General features: G+C 45.8%; 1 protein-coding gene across 1 annotated transcript; it reads right to left on the bottom strand.

Annotated features, from left to right (window-relative positions):
- Positions 1 to 3,013: 3,013 nt before the first annotated feature.
- On the bottom strand, positions 3,014 to 5,432 carry FOXG1 (forkhead box G1). Its single transcript, XM_010986177.3, has one exon. The coding sequence runs from the start codon at positions 5,404 to 5,406 to the stop codon at positions 3,946 to 3,948; it is 1,461 nt and encodes a 486-aa protein (XP_010984479.3). The 5' UTR covers positions 5,407 to 5,432; the 3' UTR covers positions 3,014 to 3,945.
- Positions 5,433 to 17,009: the final 11,577 nt, after the last annotated feature.

The raw sequence follows: 17,009 nt of genomic DNA, 5'->3' as shown, positions 1-17,009 counted from the left end.
CAAACAGGCATTTAGTCCTAAACACAACCAGCCACTTTAGCTATTCATAAAATTAATTTCTCAAAAGCAAAATTATTTCCATGCATGCAAATTTCAACAATGTTGTAGAAAACACGCTTAAAAAACACATTTATATATTCAGAGTTCTAAATATCTTGGATTTATCCACCTATTTGGGTGAAATATCCACCAACTTATATATAATTAAATCAATACACTACAACTCTCATTTTTTTTTTGTCTCTCTACCCCTCGATTTTATGCAAGTCATAGAAACCACATGAAATCTTCCACGACCATAAATACATCTGTATTACATCTTATTAGCTCTGGGCTTCATGTTCATTTGATTTCCAATTTTAAAACAAGTTGAAGAAACATATTTGGAAGAATCCTTCCATTGCTCTAGTTTAACTAAATCATTTTCTCAGTGTTTTATATATTAATAATTTGTATTAACTTGTACCAGACAAATTCAAATAAAATATTTGAAATCAGGATATAAACTGTAATTTGGGATTTCAAGTTTTAAGTTGTGATCACTTTCATTTCCAAAAATCTCAGAAAGAGCAACCTTCATCTCAATAAAAACAATTTTAAGTATGAAAGAAGAAAAGCTTCAAAAAGTTTCAACGTGTTATTCTGGCATAAGTTAATTTTAACTAGCAAAGGTAGGGGACAACAGATATCAACACAACATTATAACCAATTCCTTGCAAAAAATCTATTAAATGCTAGATTGCTGTGTGATTTTGACGAAGGTAACTTGATGGATAACAGGACAGATTGAGATAAATGAAATGTTCACTTTGGGCTTCAGGAAATCTTCACAAAGTTCTTTCTCTGTGTATACCCTTCTTCGTATCTAGTATGTCTATTAAACAAGCCATTCTTGTAATCACATCCATTATATATGTAACTTGGACATGTGTCCCAGTAGAACTTTTCCTCTCAGTCCTTAGTTCCTAATGAATTCAAAGAAGTCAGTTTTACTCTTGACCTCAAAGTATTAACTTTGCCATTGAAATTCTACTTTTCCATCATGCAAATAAACAATCACAAATAAGTATAGTTATTTAATGTGGCCAGAAAAAATACTAATGGGGAAATTTTTCTTCTATAAATATGTCCCTTTACCTCAATATAAGTCCAACCCTCTTTTTAACTTTTGATATTTCTTCAGTCCCAGTACAATCTCATTCTACAAATAAAATCCATGGTAAAAGCAAACAATACATCATCACCTTTTTCAGTCTAAACACATGCTTTTCCTTGAGCTGTTTTGGTTCACAAATGTGTAATGGGGATTTCCTTTGCCTAACCTCATTTATTTGGACTCCTTTGCTATTTTAAATATCAGCCATATATTTGGCTTCTAAAACAATTTAATTATTTGTGGAATTTTCTTTCATGCTTCACCCTAAAGAACTGTTAAGTTTCAAGAAACTAGGACCTCTAGTGAAACTGCTCTGAGACTGAGAAGATAAAATCATGTCCAGTCTGCTTAAAGGACATAATTAAACTAGCTGTCTTGGTCTATTTTGGTCCATTTCCCATTTGTGTATATTTGGTTCCAGCTCTTTTAATTTTTCTGGCCTTTATCTTTCTTTCTTAGGCCTCTCTCTCTCTCTCATTCATTCATTCTTTCTTCTTGGTAGTGGGGATTTTTTTTTTCTTTTTTTAGCTTCAAGATTCTCTTTCCCTTTCCTCTCTCTAGCTCTTTCTTCCTCTATCTCTCCATTCCACAGCCCATCCATCCCCATGTTCCAATACTTCCAATATTAACTATTCTGTATTTCTATTTCAATTCTGTTTGAGTCAGCCTGTTTCTCTCCTAGGCCTTTTCTTTTTTCTTTTTTCTTTTCCCCTGCACAACTCTCTAAGTGTTTGCCGATAACATCTTGGGGACAGATTATTTTTCATTGGGCCCATTGTAAGAAGTAGCCAGCTTATTGCATTACTGCAGAACACATTTCAGACTATACAATTGTAACAAATGAACAACTTGTCCTCCACGGACTCACCACAGGATCCAATTAGTTACTAAACCTTTTAGTTAGGTTTTCTAATTATTTTCTGGAGTCATAGCAATTGGGTTGCTGAAACAATTCAAAAAATGTTTTCATTTTGTTTCAGATTTATATGTATGCATATGTATGCATGCATATGTATACTGCAAGTTGAAACAAAAGTATGACTGTAAGCAAAAGGACAATCTCTAGATATAATTAAACAGACATATTTAAAAGGGAATCAAATAAATACCTCTATGTTGTAAAAATGAAAGAAGGAGAGAGAGGCATTTCACTTCTTCTGAACATCTAGAATTTTAAGTTGTTATAATTTTAAAATAAAATATAAACATTGATCTGCAAGTCATTACAACAGGTGATCACTTCAGCAAAATCTATATTGCAACTTCAGCACATCTTTATTAGAACTCTTTCATTGTGGGTAAACAGCCACAAAAATAAATGCTGACTTAGAAAGTATAAATACAAATATTTAAACAAAAATATTTGCAGCATTCATAGCGCAAATTGTACCTGAACTGAAGGGCTCCGTGTGTCTATATATATTACATATGTGTGCATTATATTCACTTCTATCTAACCATATACATAGATTTATTTATAATTTGCCAAGTGCTATAAACAAGATACCTGAAACAAAATATATAAAAAGCATTCTATTAACTGATTTGAAAATAAACACAAGGTAAATAGCTATGCACATAAAATTAAATAATCTCTTTTCGCTGTTTATCTACAGAAACTTAAAGGTATCAGCTGAAAAGCCTATACTTTGTTTAAAGCTAGCGTTTATTACACAGTCTGCTCCTTGTAAAATTGGACTCCACAATGGAAAAAATACTATTTTCAAAGTCTTAGTTCAAATAAAAGGAGCAGTTTAAATTTTAGTTGGCTGAAAAAGCCTTTAAATTTCCTAGAACTTGAATGGTCTTTCAAAAATTAGCTCTACTTAATAAAAGAGACAAAAGTATCAAGATATATATGAATTTAGCCTATTTTTTTATTTCTGTGTGTTCATAGTAAACATTTTTGTAAGTGACAAACACGGGCATATGACCACAGTATCACAATCAAGAAATTTTAAGACAACATTAACAATCACTCAAATTTATGCGGCATTTGCGCAACACAGGTTACATATTTGCAAGGTTTACCTATAAGTACAATAGGTATTAACATTTCACTACATTTAGAAAAAATAAAAGTGACCTGTTAGTGACCACGTACATCAAAATATACACAACACAAACTGAAGGCAATCATTAATTTTGTCCCCTTCCGATTCATTTGAATGGGCAGTGCTGCCAACTGAAACAACTTTCCTTTTTTTTTTGTTTTTTGTTTTTTAATACTTATTATACCAAGTGCATTTTCTAGAACCCAATCTTTGGTCTAAAAGTAAACAAAAGAAAAAAACAGTTTTTTTTTTAAAGAAAAGGACAAAACAATAAATGGCCAAAATAATTTCTTGGGCACCTTTACTACGTGAATGCTTCTTAAATACAAATTACAGTTTAACATTTTAAAACTCTCCCCATAATTTAGGTTGTTCTCAAGGTCTGCGTCCACCATATAGATCCATGATAATTTATAATACTGCACACATGGAAATCTGGCGGCTCTTAAGGATAGACTTGTCAGGTTTGAATGAAATGGCAAAGCAGTCACTATTTAGATACACATTCTACGATAATTTTGACTTCCAAACCTTATATTCTACAATGTATTCTCCCCACATTGCACCTCGCTGACACTCCACACCTTGTTAGAATAATAAACAACCCTAAAGACTGAACAAACGTACAGAAATGGGGGCGGGGGCTTAATAAAAAATACCTGGACTTATTTTTTAATTATCATTTACAATGCAAATGTGTGTAAAACGTTCACTTACAGTCTGGTCCCAGGGATGTTAATGTATTAAAGGGTTGGAAGAAGACCCCTGATTTTGATGTGTGAAATAATCAGACAGTCCCCCGGACAGTCCCGTCGTGAAACTTGGCAAAGAGGGTCTTAAAGACTCACAGGGCAGGGTCGAGGGGGCCTGCGGCGACGTGGAGGACGACGCGGCCCGGGCGCTCATGGACGTGCTGCTCTGCGAAGTCATTGACGGGTGCGGGACGTGGGGGAAAAAGTAACTGGTCTGGCCCGCGAGCAGGTTGACCGAGCAGGGGTTGAGGGAGTAGGTCCCGGAGCAGGGCACCGACAGGCCGCAGGGCACCGAGGCGGCGAGCGCGGCGGCGGTGAGGTGGTGCGTGGCGTACGGGATCTCCCCGTTGACCAGCCGATCCACGCTGAGGCCGTTGGCCGTGGAGAAGGAGTGGTTGTTGCCCAACGAGTTCTGAGTCAACACGGAGCTGTAGGGCATGGGGTGGCTGGGGTAGGCCGACGTGGTGCCGTTGTAACTCAAAGTGCTGCTGGCGCGGGGGTGGTGCAGGGATAGGAAGGGCGACATGGGCCAGTAGAGGGAGCCGGCGCGGTCCATGAAGGTGAGGCCGGTGGAGGTGAGGCGCGCCCCGCGCTTGAAGGCCAGCTTGGCCCGCGACGTGGTGGAGCGGCGCCGTAGCTTGCCCGTGGTGCCGCCGATGAACACGTCGTCGCTCGACGGGTCCAGCATCCAGTAGTTGCCCTTGCCCGGGTCGTCGTAGTGGCGCGGCACCTTCACGAAGCACTTGTTGAGGGACAGGTTGTGGCGGATGGAGTTCTGCCAGCCCTGCTTGTTCTCGCGGTAGTAGGGGAAGTTCTTCATGATGAACTCGTAGATGCCATTGAGCGTGAGCCGCTTCTCCGGGCTCTGCCGGATGGCCATCATGATGAGCGCGTTGTAGCTGAACGGCGGCTTCTCGTACTTGCCGTTCTTTTTCTCGCCCTCCTTGCCCCCCTCCCCGTCCTTGCCGCCCTCGCCCGCCCCCTTCTTCTCCTCCCCCCCGGCGCCCTTCTCTTTCTCGTCCGGCCCGACGGGCGCCAGCTCCCCGGGCCCGCCGCCCGGCTCGCCCTTGCCGCTCAGCCCGTCCGCTTTGGCCCCGTCCAGAGCTGCGGCCGGGGGCGGCGGCGGCGGCGGCGGGAGCAGCAGCTGTTGGGGGCCCTTGTCGTCGTCGGCGGCCTGGGCGCCCCGCGCCTGGGGGGGCTGCGGTGCCTGGGGAGGCGGCGGAGGCGGCTGCTGCTGCGGTGGCGGCGGCGGTTGCGGAGCGGGTGGCGGCGGGTGGTGGTGATGGTGGTGGTGGTGGTGGTGGTGCTGGGGGTGGTGGCTGTTGTGGTGGCCGTGGCTCGCGTGGTGGTTGTCGTTCTGGACCGCCTCTGGCACCAGGCTGTTGATGCTGAACGAGGACTTGGGGATCATTTTCACCTCTTTCCTATCTCCCATGTCCAGCATCACCCAGTCGTCGGGGGGAAACGGCGGCGGCGGCGGCGGCGCGGGAGCTGGGCAGCGGCGCGGCGGGCGGCGGCGACCGGTGGGTGCCGAGCGGGGCGCGGGCGGCGCGGGCGGCGGCGGCGGCACTGAGCGCTCCGGCAGCAGCGCAGTTGGACCGCAGGCTCCTGCGCTGGCAAGTCATGTAGCAAAAGCAGCAACCACCCCTCAGGAATTAGAAGAAAAAAAAAGGAAAAGAAAAAAAGAAAGAAAGAGAAAAAAGAAACAACCACCGCCCCGGGGGTGAAGCTCCCTCGCTCCCAACTCTACTTCTTGGTCTCCCCCCCACCCCCCGCTCCCCCCCCCCCCGCTGCTTCCTCCTCCTCCTCCTCCTCCTCTCGCAGCAGCAGTCACAGCAGCAGCAGCAGCAGCCCAAAGGGGGGGAGAGCCGGGCGGCGGGCGGGCGCGTCCCGGAGCGGCCGCGGCGAGGCTGGGGAGACAGCGATCGAGGCGGCTATAGCCACAATTAATTTTCCGAGCTACAGGCGCACACTAGGGCTGTAAAAAAATTTTTGGTTTAACCTTTCCTACCGCTGGGCCAATCAGAGCCGGCGGCGTGCGGGAGCGTCTCTCCTGCCGTCGACCAATCGGCGGGTCTGGGCCCACCCACCCCCGCCCCGCCCCGCCCCGCCCGCCGGCTCCCGCCCCCTCGGGCGCTCGCCTCCCCCTCTCCGCGGGCCTCGGCCTTACGGCCGCGCGGAGCCGCGTAGGGATACGCCGGCGGGAGCACGCTGCGCCGCGGTCCTTCTCTGCGCCCCCTCTCTGCGCCCCTTCCACCCCCTCCACCCCTCGGGTCTGCTCAACCGAAATTCCCCTCTTACGGCAAATATCTCACGTTTCTGGCTTCTTTCTCACTATCTTGGGTCATTTTCGTTTGAGCGTCAATATTTGTCCTTATCGATTAAAGTTGGTATCCAATTTTATTTTTAAAAGTGGGGGCGGCGGCGGCGGCAGCGGTGGCGAGGAGAGTGGGAGTGCAGGGAGAGGATGCGAGGAGAGGGCAGGAAATGGAGGAGGAAGAGGCGAGGCACTACTTTCCCAAGTCGGCCTTGCAGGCCCGGTCCAGCATTGCTGAGCCCGTAGGAAAACTGTGCCCCTTGTAGGTAACACTCCAGCGAGGCTCTGGAGGCTGGGGAGGGAAGGCCCACCTCTGGCGTGGGGAGGAGGGGTGTCCTACACCTTAGGGGAGGAGGGCCAGGGAGCGGTTTGGAAACCGAGGAATGAGGAGGAGGAAGTGGGCTGGCGAGCACTGGGCCAGACAGGGGTTACTTACTCGGTTCCTGCGGTTCGGGCAGCGGCGAGCCCGGAGCTCAGGCGCCGCGAGGAAGCCGGGCCTGGGGCTCCCCGCGCTGTGGCGGCGGCGGCGGCAGCGGGCGAGGGCGGCTCAGTGGTGGGCGCCTATGATGGCCTTCCGAAAAGAGGGGTGCACAGAGAGAAAACAATACCAAACAGTCTCGAAATAAACCAGGTAACACATGCTCTATGCGTGTCTCTTCCTTCCCCTTTTCGCCGGCTCCACACCGTCGCTCACGCTCTGGGTGACTCGGTGCCGTTTTCTCTTCGCCTCTCTACTGTCTCCTCAGCTTCTAATCCGAACTGGAAGCGAGTAGCCGCGAGCGATCACCCTGGAAATGTTTTCATTTTGCTTGTTGACATTGGAAGGAAAATAAGGGTGGGCGTCTGTTTCTTTCCGGTTTTTAAAAGCCTTCCTATTTTCACTCCCTCTTTTTCTTTACGTTTCTCAAATGCTTTTAATTTGTGCGGGCCTTAATCCTGCAATAACCGCATGCTGCAGCCAGCCCTTTCCCATCCTGAATGCTGCTGGAAGGCGCCTAGGAGCCTTGGGTACGTGGGTCCCACAAGTCCAGCTCCTTGGGCTTTAGGACTGGGAAGGTTTGGTTGAGGTTTGAAGTGAGTGGGGAGATTGTGATTCGGGGGCTTTAAAGGGATCCCGTGGCCAGGGGCAGGGCTAAGGCCCAACATTTCCCAGGGATTGGAATTTGTTGTGGAGCACACTGATCAAAGGCTGTTTCATCCCACATGGGCACGAAACATAGAACATTTTACGGAGGATGTAGCCTGAGAGAAGAGGGAGGTGCAGGAGAAACACAAATGAAAAATACCTTTTCCTTCCTCTATAAGGTAAATAATCATAAAATGTGAACATTTCTTCACTTTGATAAACTCCCCATTAAATTATCTGACAGATTGGATATTCCAGAAAACGGAGGAAAGAAGTGGTGCCTATGGGTGATGTTAAAGTCCAATTCTAATATAAAGAATGCAGTTGATGAATACTCAGGTTCATAGGGAGTTATTCCACGTTCTCCACCCCCACCTTGAAATTCTGAGAGAGACAGAATAAATAGGCAATTACAGAAGAGAATAATAGGCAGTTACAAATAACTAATTTTTAAATACGTATCTGTTAGGAATGCCATAAATGAGCTCTGAACATTGGGCTAACCTCAACTATCCTTTCACTGTATTTATGTGTTTCCCCCCTATTTCTACAGAATTCCTTACTTTAAAACAAACTCTATTCACATGTGGGAAAATGCAAAGTTTCCAGCTATCAGCGTTGATGGCGAAATGGCCCCAGACTTTGACTTCTAAGCTCCGGATTTCTTACGGAGCCCGGTGAGCTGATGGGTTTTGCGGACCCGGCTGGAGGGAGATCTGTGGGCCTTCCTCTTTCTGCTCACTTTTCCTCCTCCCACTCTTCTCTCCTCCCCAGGCCTGTTATTCCTACTTTTCCTCAACTCACATTCCACCCTCCTCCCCTCTTCCCCCCTCCACCCCCCTCACTCCCCCCACCCTTCTCCTCCCTCTATTCCTCTCCCTCACTCCATTCCTTTACCTACTCCTCCCCATTTCTCCCCCCTCAGCCCCCCTTCTCATCACCACTTAGAATGGCACACAAGGGCTCCCTCTGAGGTGGACGGCCCGGTACGTTTTCGTAGTCGGTCTAGCGTGAAATGATTCGGTGTAACCGGATTCTTGGGAAAGGACAGGTTACGTAAACATTTACTGATGTGGAGTAACTATACTATTTGTACTCTGATATGCAGGAAGGAAAGTGTTGATTAACACAGAAGAAAAAAAAGCGAAATTAGCTGATTGCATGCTCATAAGTGCAAGCTGTCATTGAACTGCTTTTAAAATAGACACAGCTGGGTGTTTGTGTTGAAAAATTTCTTGTGTTTTTGCTAATACTGAAATAAGCATGATTTTGTATACCAAACATTTTCAGATCATTAAAATTTGTAATCTGTGCTGGTTTTAAACACAAAGAAAAGAAACAGAATCATTTCGATGTAAAATTTGCTGATATTATATTAACTCAATCAGGTCTGTACAAATTGTGCATTGTGCCTCCTAAAATCTGTTTGATCAATTTAATACACAAAGTGCCAAACGTGGGTATTGTTTGTTAACATTGGACATTTTATTCAAATCCGAGCTCAGCAGCAAACTGGAGGAGCATTCCTTGAATACAACACCAGCAATGACTGATGAATTTTTAATGTTTTAAGGTGTTTCTTAGGTCAAAGCTGAATGTTCATTGTTTTGTAATCCTGTGTAAAATTTTAGCAGGTGAAAATAAGTTTTTGTTCTGTTTACTTTCAAATGGCAAAAACTGGGGGTCTGCTAATGAGAGCTGGAATAATCTGAGTTTACGTGCCAGGAGCTTATATTGACTGGAAAATATTTTGCATGCAAATTAAAAATGTGTTATATTATTTTAAGGATTGCATGGATGCAAGGCTTAAAATAGGATATTTGTGTAGGAATAAATAGATTATAGTTTAATATAATCACATTCAAGATGTATTCTCCCTAATGACAAAAGTTATTTGCAGTTTGGGGGGAAGTGAGTTTGAATTCCTTTTACTAATTGTAATTATAATTTATAGTGAGATAGAGTGATATATATATATGTGTGTGTGTGTGTGTATGTATGTGTGTGTGTGTATATATATATATATATATATATATATATATATATATATATATATATATGGGCTTGTTCAACAAAACATGCACTGTTTACTCAGCAGCCCACGTTTGTCTCAGCAATGGCTCCTTTTTAGAACTGCTACTAGATGAAATGGAGGGGGAGGGGTTCTTGGACAGAGTATTGTGCAAGTTGAAAGTCCCTGGATGGAGCTTTGTATATCCTACCGGCCAATTTGGGTGCAAATTGGATTTGAAGGACTGCCCACATCCACCTCAGGCCTCTTTCCTAAACACATGAAGCCCTAACTCTCTGTTTCCACCTCATTCAGTCTCTGTGATTACCTTCAGAAGACAGAGGGCATCCACTAGTCTCAGATCTGAAAAAATTCTATATCCCTTTAATAGTTTCTCATCATCAGCTTAATCTTGATCTCTTATACGTATAGATCTATAAATGGACACTATTTGCCTAAGTCAGAGCAAAGTTAATTTTCTGGCATATATAGTGGTAAACTTCTCTTCTGTCTGCGCCCCACCCCCCATCCTTCCAAAAGAGGACAGGCCTTGAAAAGAGTGAGTAGTTTCAGCGGAAGAACTGCTTGGGAAATGAATTAGATTATTCTGTCTCTAGTTTTAATTAATAGCCAAAGCTCCACAGCAAATTGCAGGGAGCAGCATGTTTAGTTTTTCCATTTGGTGGTGTTACGGTTAAGTCTTCCTTAGGTCCTATTTCCCGCATTTGGTCGATGCCTTGCTTTTTTCCTTGTTACCTGCTGGTTAAAGGAGGGGAAGGCATTTTTGCCTAAAATCCACCCTGTTCTCCGCTGCCTGGATAGGGTGTCCTTGGAGCAGCACCGAGTGCCAAGCTCTGGATAAAGCTCTGTTCCTGCAGATACAGGGGGAGTCCCTGACCCTGTGACGTTTGGGAACTAGCGGAACCCATGCAGAGGCATCCAGGTATTTCCAGAGAACCTGTGACAAGCGAGTCTGCCCTCACTCAAGCCAACTCGTCCATAATCCCTTCCTAACAGCAGGTAATGGTGCTAGCATTTAGTGATTATAAGTTACTCTTTAGCGTGTTGTATCCTTGTTCTGTGGGTTTTGGTTACAGGTTATACGATTAGGTTTGCGAGAACAGTAGTGAACTAAACTTCTCAGTAAGAGGTCTTCACACCAGGGAAGTGTTACTTTTCTGCAGCAGCCCTGCCTCGTCACTCATTAGGGAGCTGCAGGTTGTCAAGCGGCTGCTCTTAGAGCGCGCCCGCACCCTCAATATCCCCGGGGGCGCGCACAAGCGCGCGCGTGCACACACACACACACACACACACACACACACACACACACCGCACTAAAACTAAATTAAGAAGCCGATGATTAAGACAAGCGTCTACTAGGCCTGTCATTTCAGCATCCTTCCATCATAACATTGTGGCACCGGCAATTTTGCTTGAGAACCTAGAGGAAAAAAAAGTCCATGGTGGAAGAGCTTCGTATTTGAAAGTCAAAATGTTTAACTTGTGTAAGCTAGAGAACCACTTCCGAAGGGGGAAAGTCCGAAGTTTAAAAAAAAAAAGAAAAGAAAAAGAAGAAGAAGCAGAAAGGAAGAGGAGGCTTGGATAGAGACCCTGGGACTCCCCAGGCAGGTTTCTGTGACTCTGCCAGAGGCTCCAAGCTCTCTGAAGGCAAGCACATACTCATCCAAAGGAATCGGCCTGAGACCTGCAGCAAAACACACTTCCGAGAAGCTTCTTCCCAATATTAGCCCTCAGAGAGCCAGGAGTGGAGAAATGCAAGAGGAAATATTACCACTCAGTGTCAAAGAACCTTTAAAAACTCTCTCTGAACAACCTCTCAGTCAGTCGAATACTCTGCACATCTCTTGTAAATATAAAATGCCCACTAGCCTTTTATTTGTTTCCTGTTATTTGCCATCGTGCTTGGGACCTCTGAGGGTGGACAATTTGCAGAGGAAGTTGAGTCCCTGATAGCATGAGGGCAGGCCTGTTCCGTTTCTTGACTTGGTCCAATTGAGAGAAATAGTCCCACACCTTTTGGGCAACCATGCCCTGAGAGGCCAATTTCTTTTTTCCTCTAGTTGCCCTAGGAAATGGCGCAGCCCATCCTTCAGAGGGGTCAGGAAATGCTAAAGAGAAAGACAAAGCGTCGGAGGGATGATGGTAAACGGGAATGACGGAGGCTAGTTCTCAGGTCCTTAGCTTTAACCCTTGAGTCTGTCTGAAAAGGGAGGAAGTGAAAATTGGCTAAAGTCAGCACACAAGACAATGCTACCTTGGATTTTCCATCAGTGGGACACCGAAAGAGGTAAAAAAAAATGACTTCATAAATATACATCAGCCTGAAAGAAAAGTTTACAGGCCTCAAGATGCTAAGCTCCGAAGAGTCCTAGCGCCTGACTATCCAGTCACTGTTCTCCTTAGTTGGAGCTTCAATTTGATTTCCCAGCGAAGCCTGAATAATCTACTTTGGGAAATGTTAACAGCGCTCTTTGGAGAATGTGGGGGCATCGAGTCTCCTCTACTCTGAAGCACCCTTCCAAAAGGTACCCTGAACTCCAGTCGTGGTGAGGAAACATGAACCGGTGCGGCTTGGTCACAATTATTAGGGCGGTCAGCTCTGAACCGGTCACCCTCTCAATACTTAAAAGTACACGAAGAGGGCTGAACAGCCCAAGGTCCGAGTAGGAGATTGATGAGTATGTTTTAGGAAATGCTCACACCCACTGATGGTCTGTGGAGGAACGGAAAGAAAAGTGCATGCGTTGGAGTAAGCAGGCCAGGAGGCACGCAGAGACCCCTCCATCCCAAAGTCCCCCTTCGCATGGGGAAAGTCACAGGAGGCAAAGTAAACTCCTTAGTAATCAAATACATTTGATTCCTTTCGAAAAACCCAGGTAGACAAACCAACGAGCCAGTTTTTACTTCGTGTCTATCTCATACCCACCTGCCTCCTCACTCTCGAACTGCGGTTCCTGTCGGTCTTCCCCTCCCCCTCCAACTCGAAGCAATGGAAAACACGTTGGAGCGGCGTTTCCCAGAAGGTCCTGATCTTCTCCCTCCCCGGCTGACCCCTTGAGGTTGTAACCGCGACGGTTCCCGGCGAGGAGCCTCGTGGAATCCTGGCTCCAGGGCCTGCGCGCCGCTCCTCCCTGCTCGCACCCGCGCGGTTGCCCCGCGCTCCTTTGTCGCCCGCGCCTGCCGGGCGCAATCCTGCCAGAGGACTTGCTTTTAGGTTTCATTTCCGGATTTTATCCCCTTCAAGTTACCTTTCCAGCCCAGATGTGTCGTGTTTGCACATCACGCCGGAAGCACGCATACAGATCAATATTTTTGAGCTAAGAGGTCTTCTACCACAGTGAACGCGGGGGAAAAAAATAAAGCCCAGTTAAAGGTTTTAAGCTTATTATTTGCATATAGCACAGCTCAGAGTTAAAAGACTGGTGGAGTTAATTCAGATATTCAATTACACGTAAAGGGTGTTGGACTCAGTGAGGGAGAGCAGTTATATCCCTATTGCTCTCCTGCCCTTTGGAAGGAGCCGAAGGCAGGGAGCAGAGGAGCGGCCAGGGTGAGCTGGATGCGGGATGGCTTCAGGAACAAGTTACCGTTATGATGTGCAAGCAAAACAACCTGACTTCAATTTCAGGATCTACAACAAAGGTCGTGGTGGTGTTAGGAGGATTTTTATTTTAAAAACAATCCTAGATAGATTCTTGTTTACCCATTTTGGTACCTTCCTTCCGGGATTGTCCTAAGGCATGCAGGAGAGAAAGTAACGTTCAAGAAGAATGCCGGGCCGGCAAGTTTGGCTCCCGAGTGTGTGAACTATGAATCACCACGGTGAAGATCTTTTCTTTTTTTTCTCACCCTTTTCTTTTCTCCTGGAGCGTGAACTTGTTAGATAAGATAGATGAGGCCACGAGGAAATGGAATCGCTGAGAAAGCCTGGCTCTTTGGAGAGCAGCCTGTGAGGCTGGCAGACGGCGGCTGAGCGCTGTCTCGGAGCTGAGGGGCGCGGGGCTCCTGCCGAGCTGTCCCAGCTCAAGTCTCCGCGGCAGCCCGCGGGCCGCACCCAGCGCTAGGATCGCTGCTCAGGCATCCGACCCTTTGGTCTTAGGAGAAACACCCCGGAAGACGACCAAACGGCCCCTAAGTGAGCTGAGTGTCTGCTTTCCGTCTTGGAACACTAAACGGCCCGCAGGTTTTCCTGGAAGAAGTTCGAAGTCCACACCACAAAGCAATCGGAGAGTGGGGGACACTAAATTTTAAAGAAGTCTGGAACCACGCGTGAAACACTGTTTTCCCCACTGATTAGAAGTAGTTCCCTTTCCCCATTTATGTGTGTGTATATATATATATATATATATATATATATATATGCACATGCTTGTGATCACACACCGAGATTTACTTGAGAAAATGCTTAGAGTATCTTTAGCACACAGTCCTCAGTCTTTGTCCCCTCGAACATTTTCAGTTGATAGTGTGGCTGGTTGGGATCAATTAGCACTGGATTTTGCCCCAGGATTGCTCCCCAGGGCGGACAAATGGAGCCAACTCATCTCCAGCGACTTTTTTTTTTTTTTTTTCGCCCACGTGCGTATCTATGCCAGGGCTTTAGAAGCAGTTCAAAATCCCCAGCCTTGGTTTCACTTGATTTTGTTGTTGTTGTTGTTGTTATTGATAAATATTGGGTCATACACAGCCACTTGTCAGAGCCTTTGGCTCCATTTCGCAGCTGCAGCTCTTAGCGGGGCGTTTGAGTTGTGTTCTAGGAACTGGAGGGATTTGTTGGGGAAAGAATTGCATATTTTCTCCTTCAGTTGCTGAAATGGTCTCTTAAAATCCTATGTCTTGTCTGTGTGCTGTTTATTTCTTTATTTGTTCAAATTTCTGAACACTGAGTAGATGTGTATCTTTTCCCCTTCCTTATCCTTTAATTAAAACTATCTTTAAAATAAGAAGGAATAAACTATTGATCCCAGTTCTCTTACATATATCTAAAACTAAAAAGAACATATGCGAGTAGACAGATAATTGTAATTGCTGAGGGATGGTTGAGATGGTAGGACGTTTGGGGGTTGTGTAATTGGAGTAATATATACAGTTTATCTTTCCACTATGCTGTATATATTCTTTCCCTTGATACGTATTGCATTCGAACTGAGCCCATAGTCGGCTTGTCTTGGCATGTTTGAAGCCCCAGACACCCAACAGTATCATTACAGGAAAGAGACAAAACCCCAAAGACTCAGGCAGGGAGGCGTCTGCCGTTGGGGTGAATGGGGAGTTTGTCTCATTGTCGGACTTTTCGGGTAAGCTCACCCACCGGCTCCGATTGCCTGGCAGCGCAGAGTTCAGGTCTTCCCCGCGCTGAAGCGCAGGGAAGGGGTGGGGAAAGAAACAGCTGATTTTCGACATTTCAAAGGGACTCTTTCTATTTATCAGTGTTACCGAAGTGTACGTTACTGAAGAAACAACAAAACAAGCATAGAGCTGCAATTTTCAAGAAAATAGGATCCCCAAATATAAAAATAAAAAGTAGCAGATAAGATGTATAATTCAATCAAATTACACAAAATTGCTTGAAAATCCAGAACAGTAGCGATCCATTATGCCTCTGTTTTATTAGTGACAAGTACAATTACTCTAAAATAAAGAACACTGGTGAATATATAATTGGCTGTAATCATGTTAGTGTTTGAATAAAAATGACGGGAACATTTAACACTTTGACAACAAAATGTTCAGAAATAACTTATTTATTCAAACAGTTTTTATTTTCCACCAAGTGAAGGAGAAACACAGTTTGCTTAGAAAAATCAATGACTTTTCCCTGCAATAAATAAATATCCAAAAGGGGAAAAAAACAGCCCCACACCTCTATATTATTACTATTATTATTTTTAACCAGCAAGAAGCTTAATCCTCTGTTTGGAGTCAGCACCGCCTAACGGTTGGCGGGTACCAACGTCCGCCACCTAGAGGAAGAGCTCTGCAGCTCACCCAATGCCAAGCCCGTTTTCCCGCGGTGACCTCGGGAATCGAAGTTAATATTCCTTGGCAAATTGCTCTCCAAACTAACTCCCCCCACCCCCACCCCTCACATCCCCTTCCGCCCTGCAACATCGTCACAACATTTTCTTAGTAATGGCTCTGTGCAATTGACAGAAGCGCCGAGTCTCCGGCAGCGCGGTCCTCTCCCAGCAAAGCGCCACAGCGCATTGGGGAAGCAGGTCAGGGAACATTTGGGTCTGGAGAGATAGTCCACTTTCGACCGAAATTCATCTAGAGCAGCCTGAATTCGGGCCTCATAAAGCAACAGCTGATGCCGGAACCCCACATTCCAGTGCCTTTTTTTTTTTTTTTTTAGGGCATTCTTAGACAAAACACAGCCCGAATCCCTCTGTCCGCCAGCTGCTTACCGCGGGGGCTTTCCCCGACTTCTCCCCGGTCTCCACAGCCATCTCCACCACAGACACGGAGATCTGAGGTCCTGGCTCTCTCTAATCAGTTCTTCGAGTCCCACAGGTCTTTTGATTTTCCTAAAAGGTTATTTAAAGTACTGAGGTAAAGGCATTAAGTGGGAGGCCGGAGTTTGGAGGGCTCACCCCCGAGGCCCGGGAGGCCGACCTAAGAGAAAACTCAGGTCTTTACACAGAATCCTAGAGTTTCGGGGAACTTCCATTATCTACGGGAGAATTTGAGGCTGGGCCCAAAGGGACTAGGGGCCTTTTCGCATTTTAGTTTAGGTGGGTCCAACAGTCTCCTCGCGCAGAAAAAGCAAACTTTACACCCCGATCTTGCCTGGCTGCTCTCAAGCAAATCTTGGGAAAAGGAGATGCTAAGCGAGGGTGAAGGGGCTGGGAAAAGAGAAGTCAGGAGGCTGCTCGGTGCGTTCAGTGGCTGCTTGATAGAGCAGCGGACTGTCCCCATCCCTATGCCAGCCCTTCAGGCGTCTCTCCCCACCCTACCGTCCAAAGTTTTGTTTTGCCTTACTGTACCTAGAACACTGTTGAAGCTGAAAGTTTGCTGGAAAGCCGAGGAAAGAACAAGCGAGCTGAATTCGTTTTTGTGGCGGCGGGGACCCTGATAAATAATGGGACTGCAATTGGATTTCATTCCTTAAGTGTTCCCACCCCTCTCTTCCTCTTTCCTTTCCTTTCCTTTCCTTTCTCTATTTCTCTACTTCCCACCCCCATACCCATCCCTACCTTTGATTTTTTACACCTATCCAAACCTCTCTCTCTCTTAAGTGTAAGAGAAAAGAAGCAGAGTGAGGTGGGCGAAAGTGACCATATTCCTGCTGACTTTCAGAACCTCCTTGTCAGTTCTCAGCCCTAACCCTGGAGTTTAAAGGAAACATCTCAGAGATGATTCTTTGTCTTGTGCTTCTCAGAGGCAACCTCAGAACCATAGACTAAGAACCTCTTTTCATACTGTAGAAATTATTTTTAATTTAGTTGAAGTGTGTGTGTGTGTGTGTGTGTGTGTGTATCCTCTAAAATGACTGTCCCAGAGCATGTCTCCCTTACAGAGTGAGGTGCCGCCCCAACACCCTACGACCTTAAGTCCTCAGAATTGTTTCTT

The sequence above is a fragment of the Camelus dromedarius genome, chromosome 5 (assembly GCF_036321535.1).
Source record: "Camelus dromedarius isolate mCamDro1 chromosome 5, mCamDro1.pat, whole genome shotgun sequence".
In the NCBI taxonomy this organism is placed as follows: domain Eukaryota; kingdom Metazoa; phylum Chordata; class Mammalia; order Artiodactyla; family Camelidae; genus Camelus; species Camelus dromedarius.
Note: the sequence above shows the minus strand (reverse complement) of the source record. Positions and strands in the feature narration are given on the sequence as shown.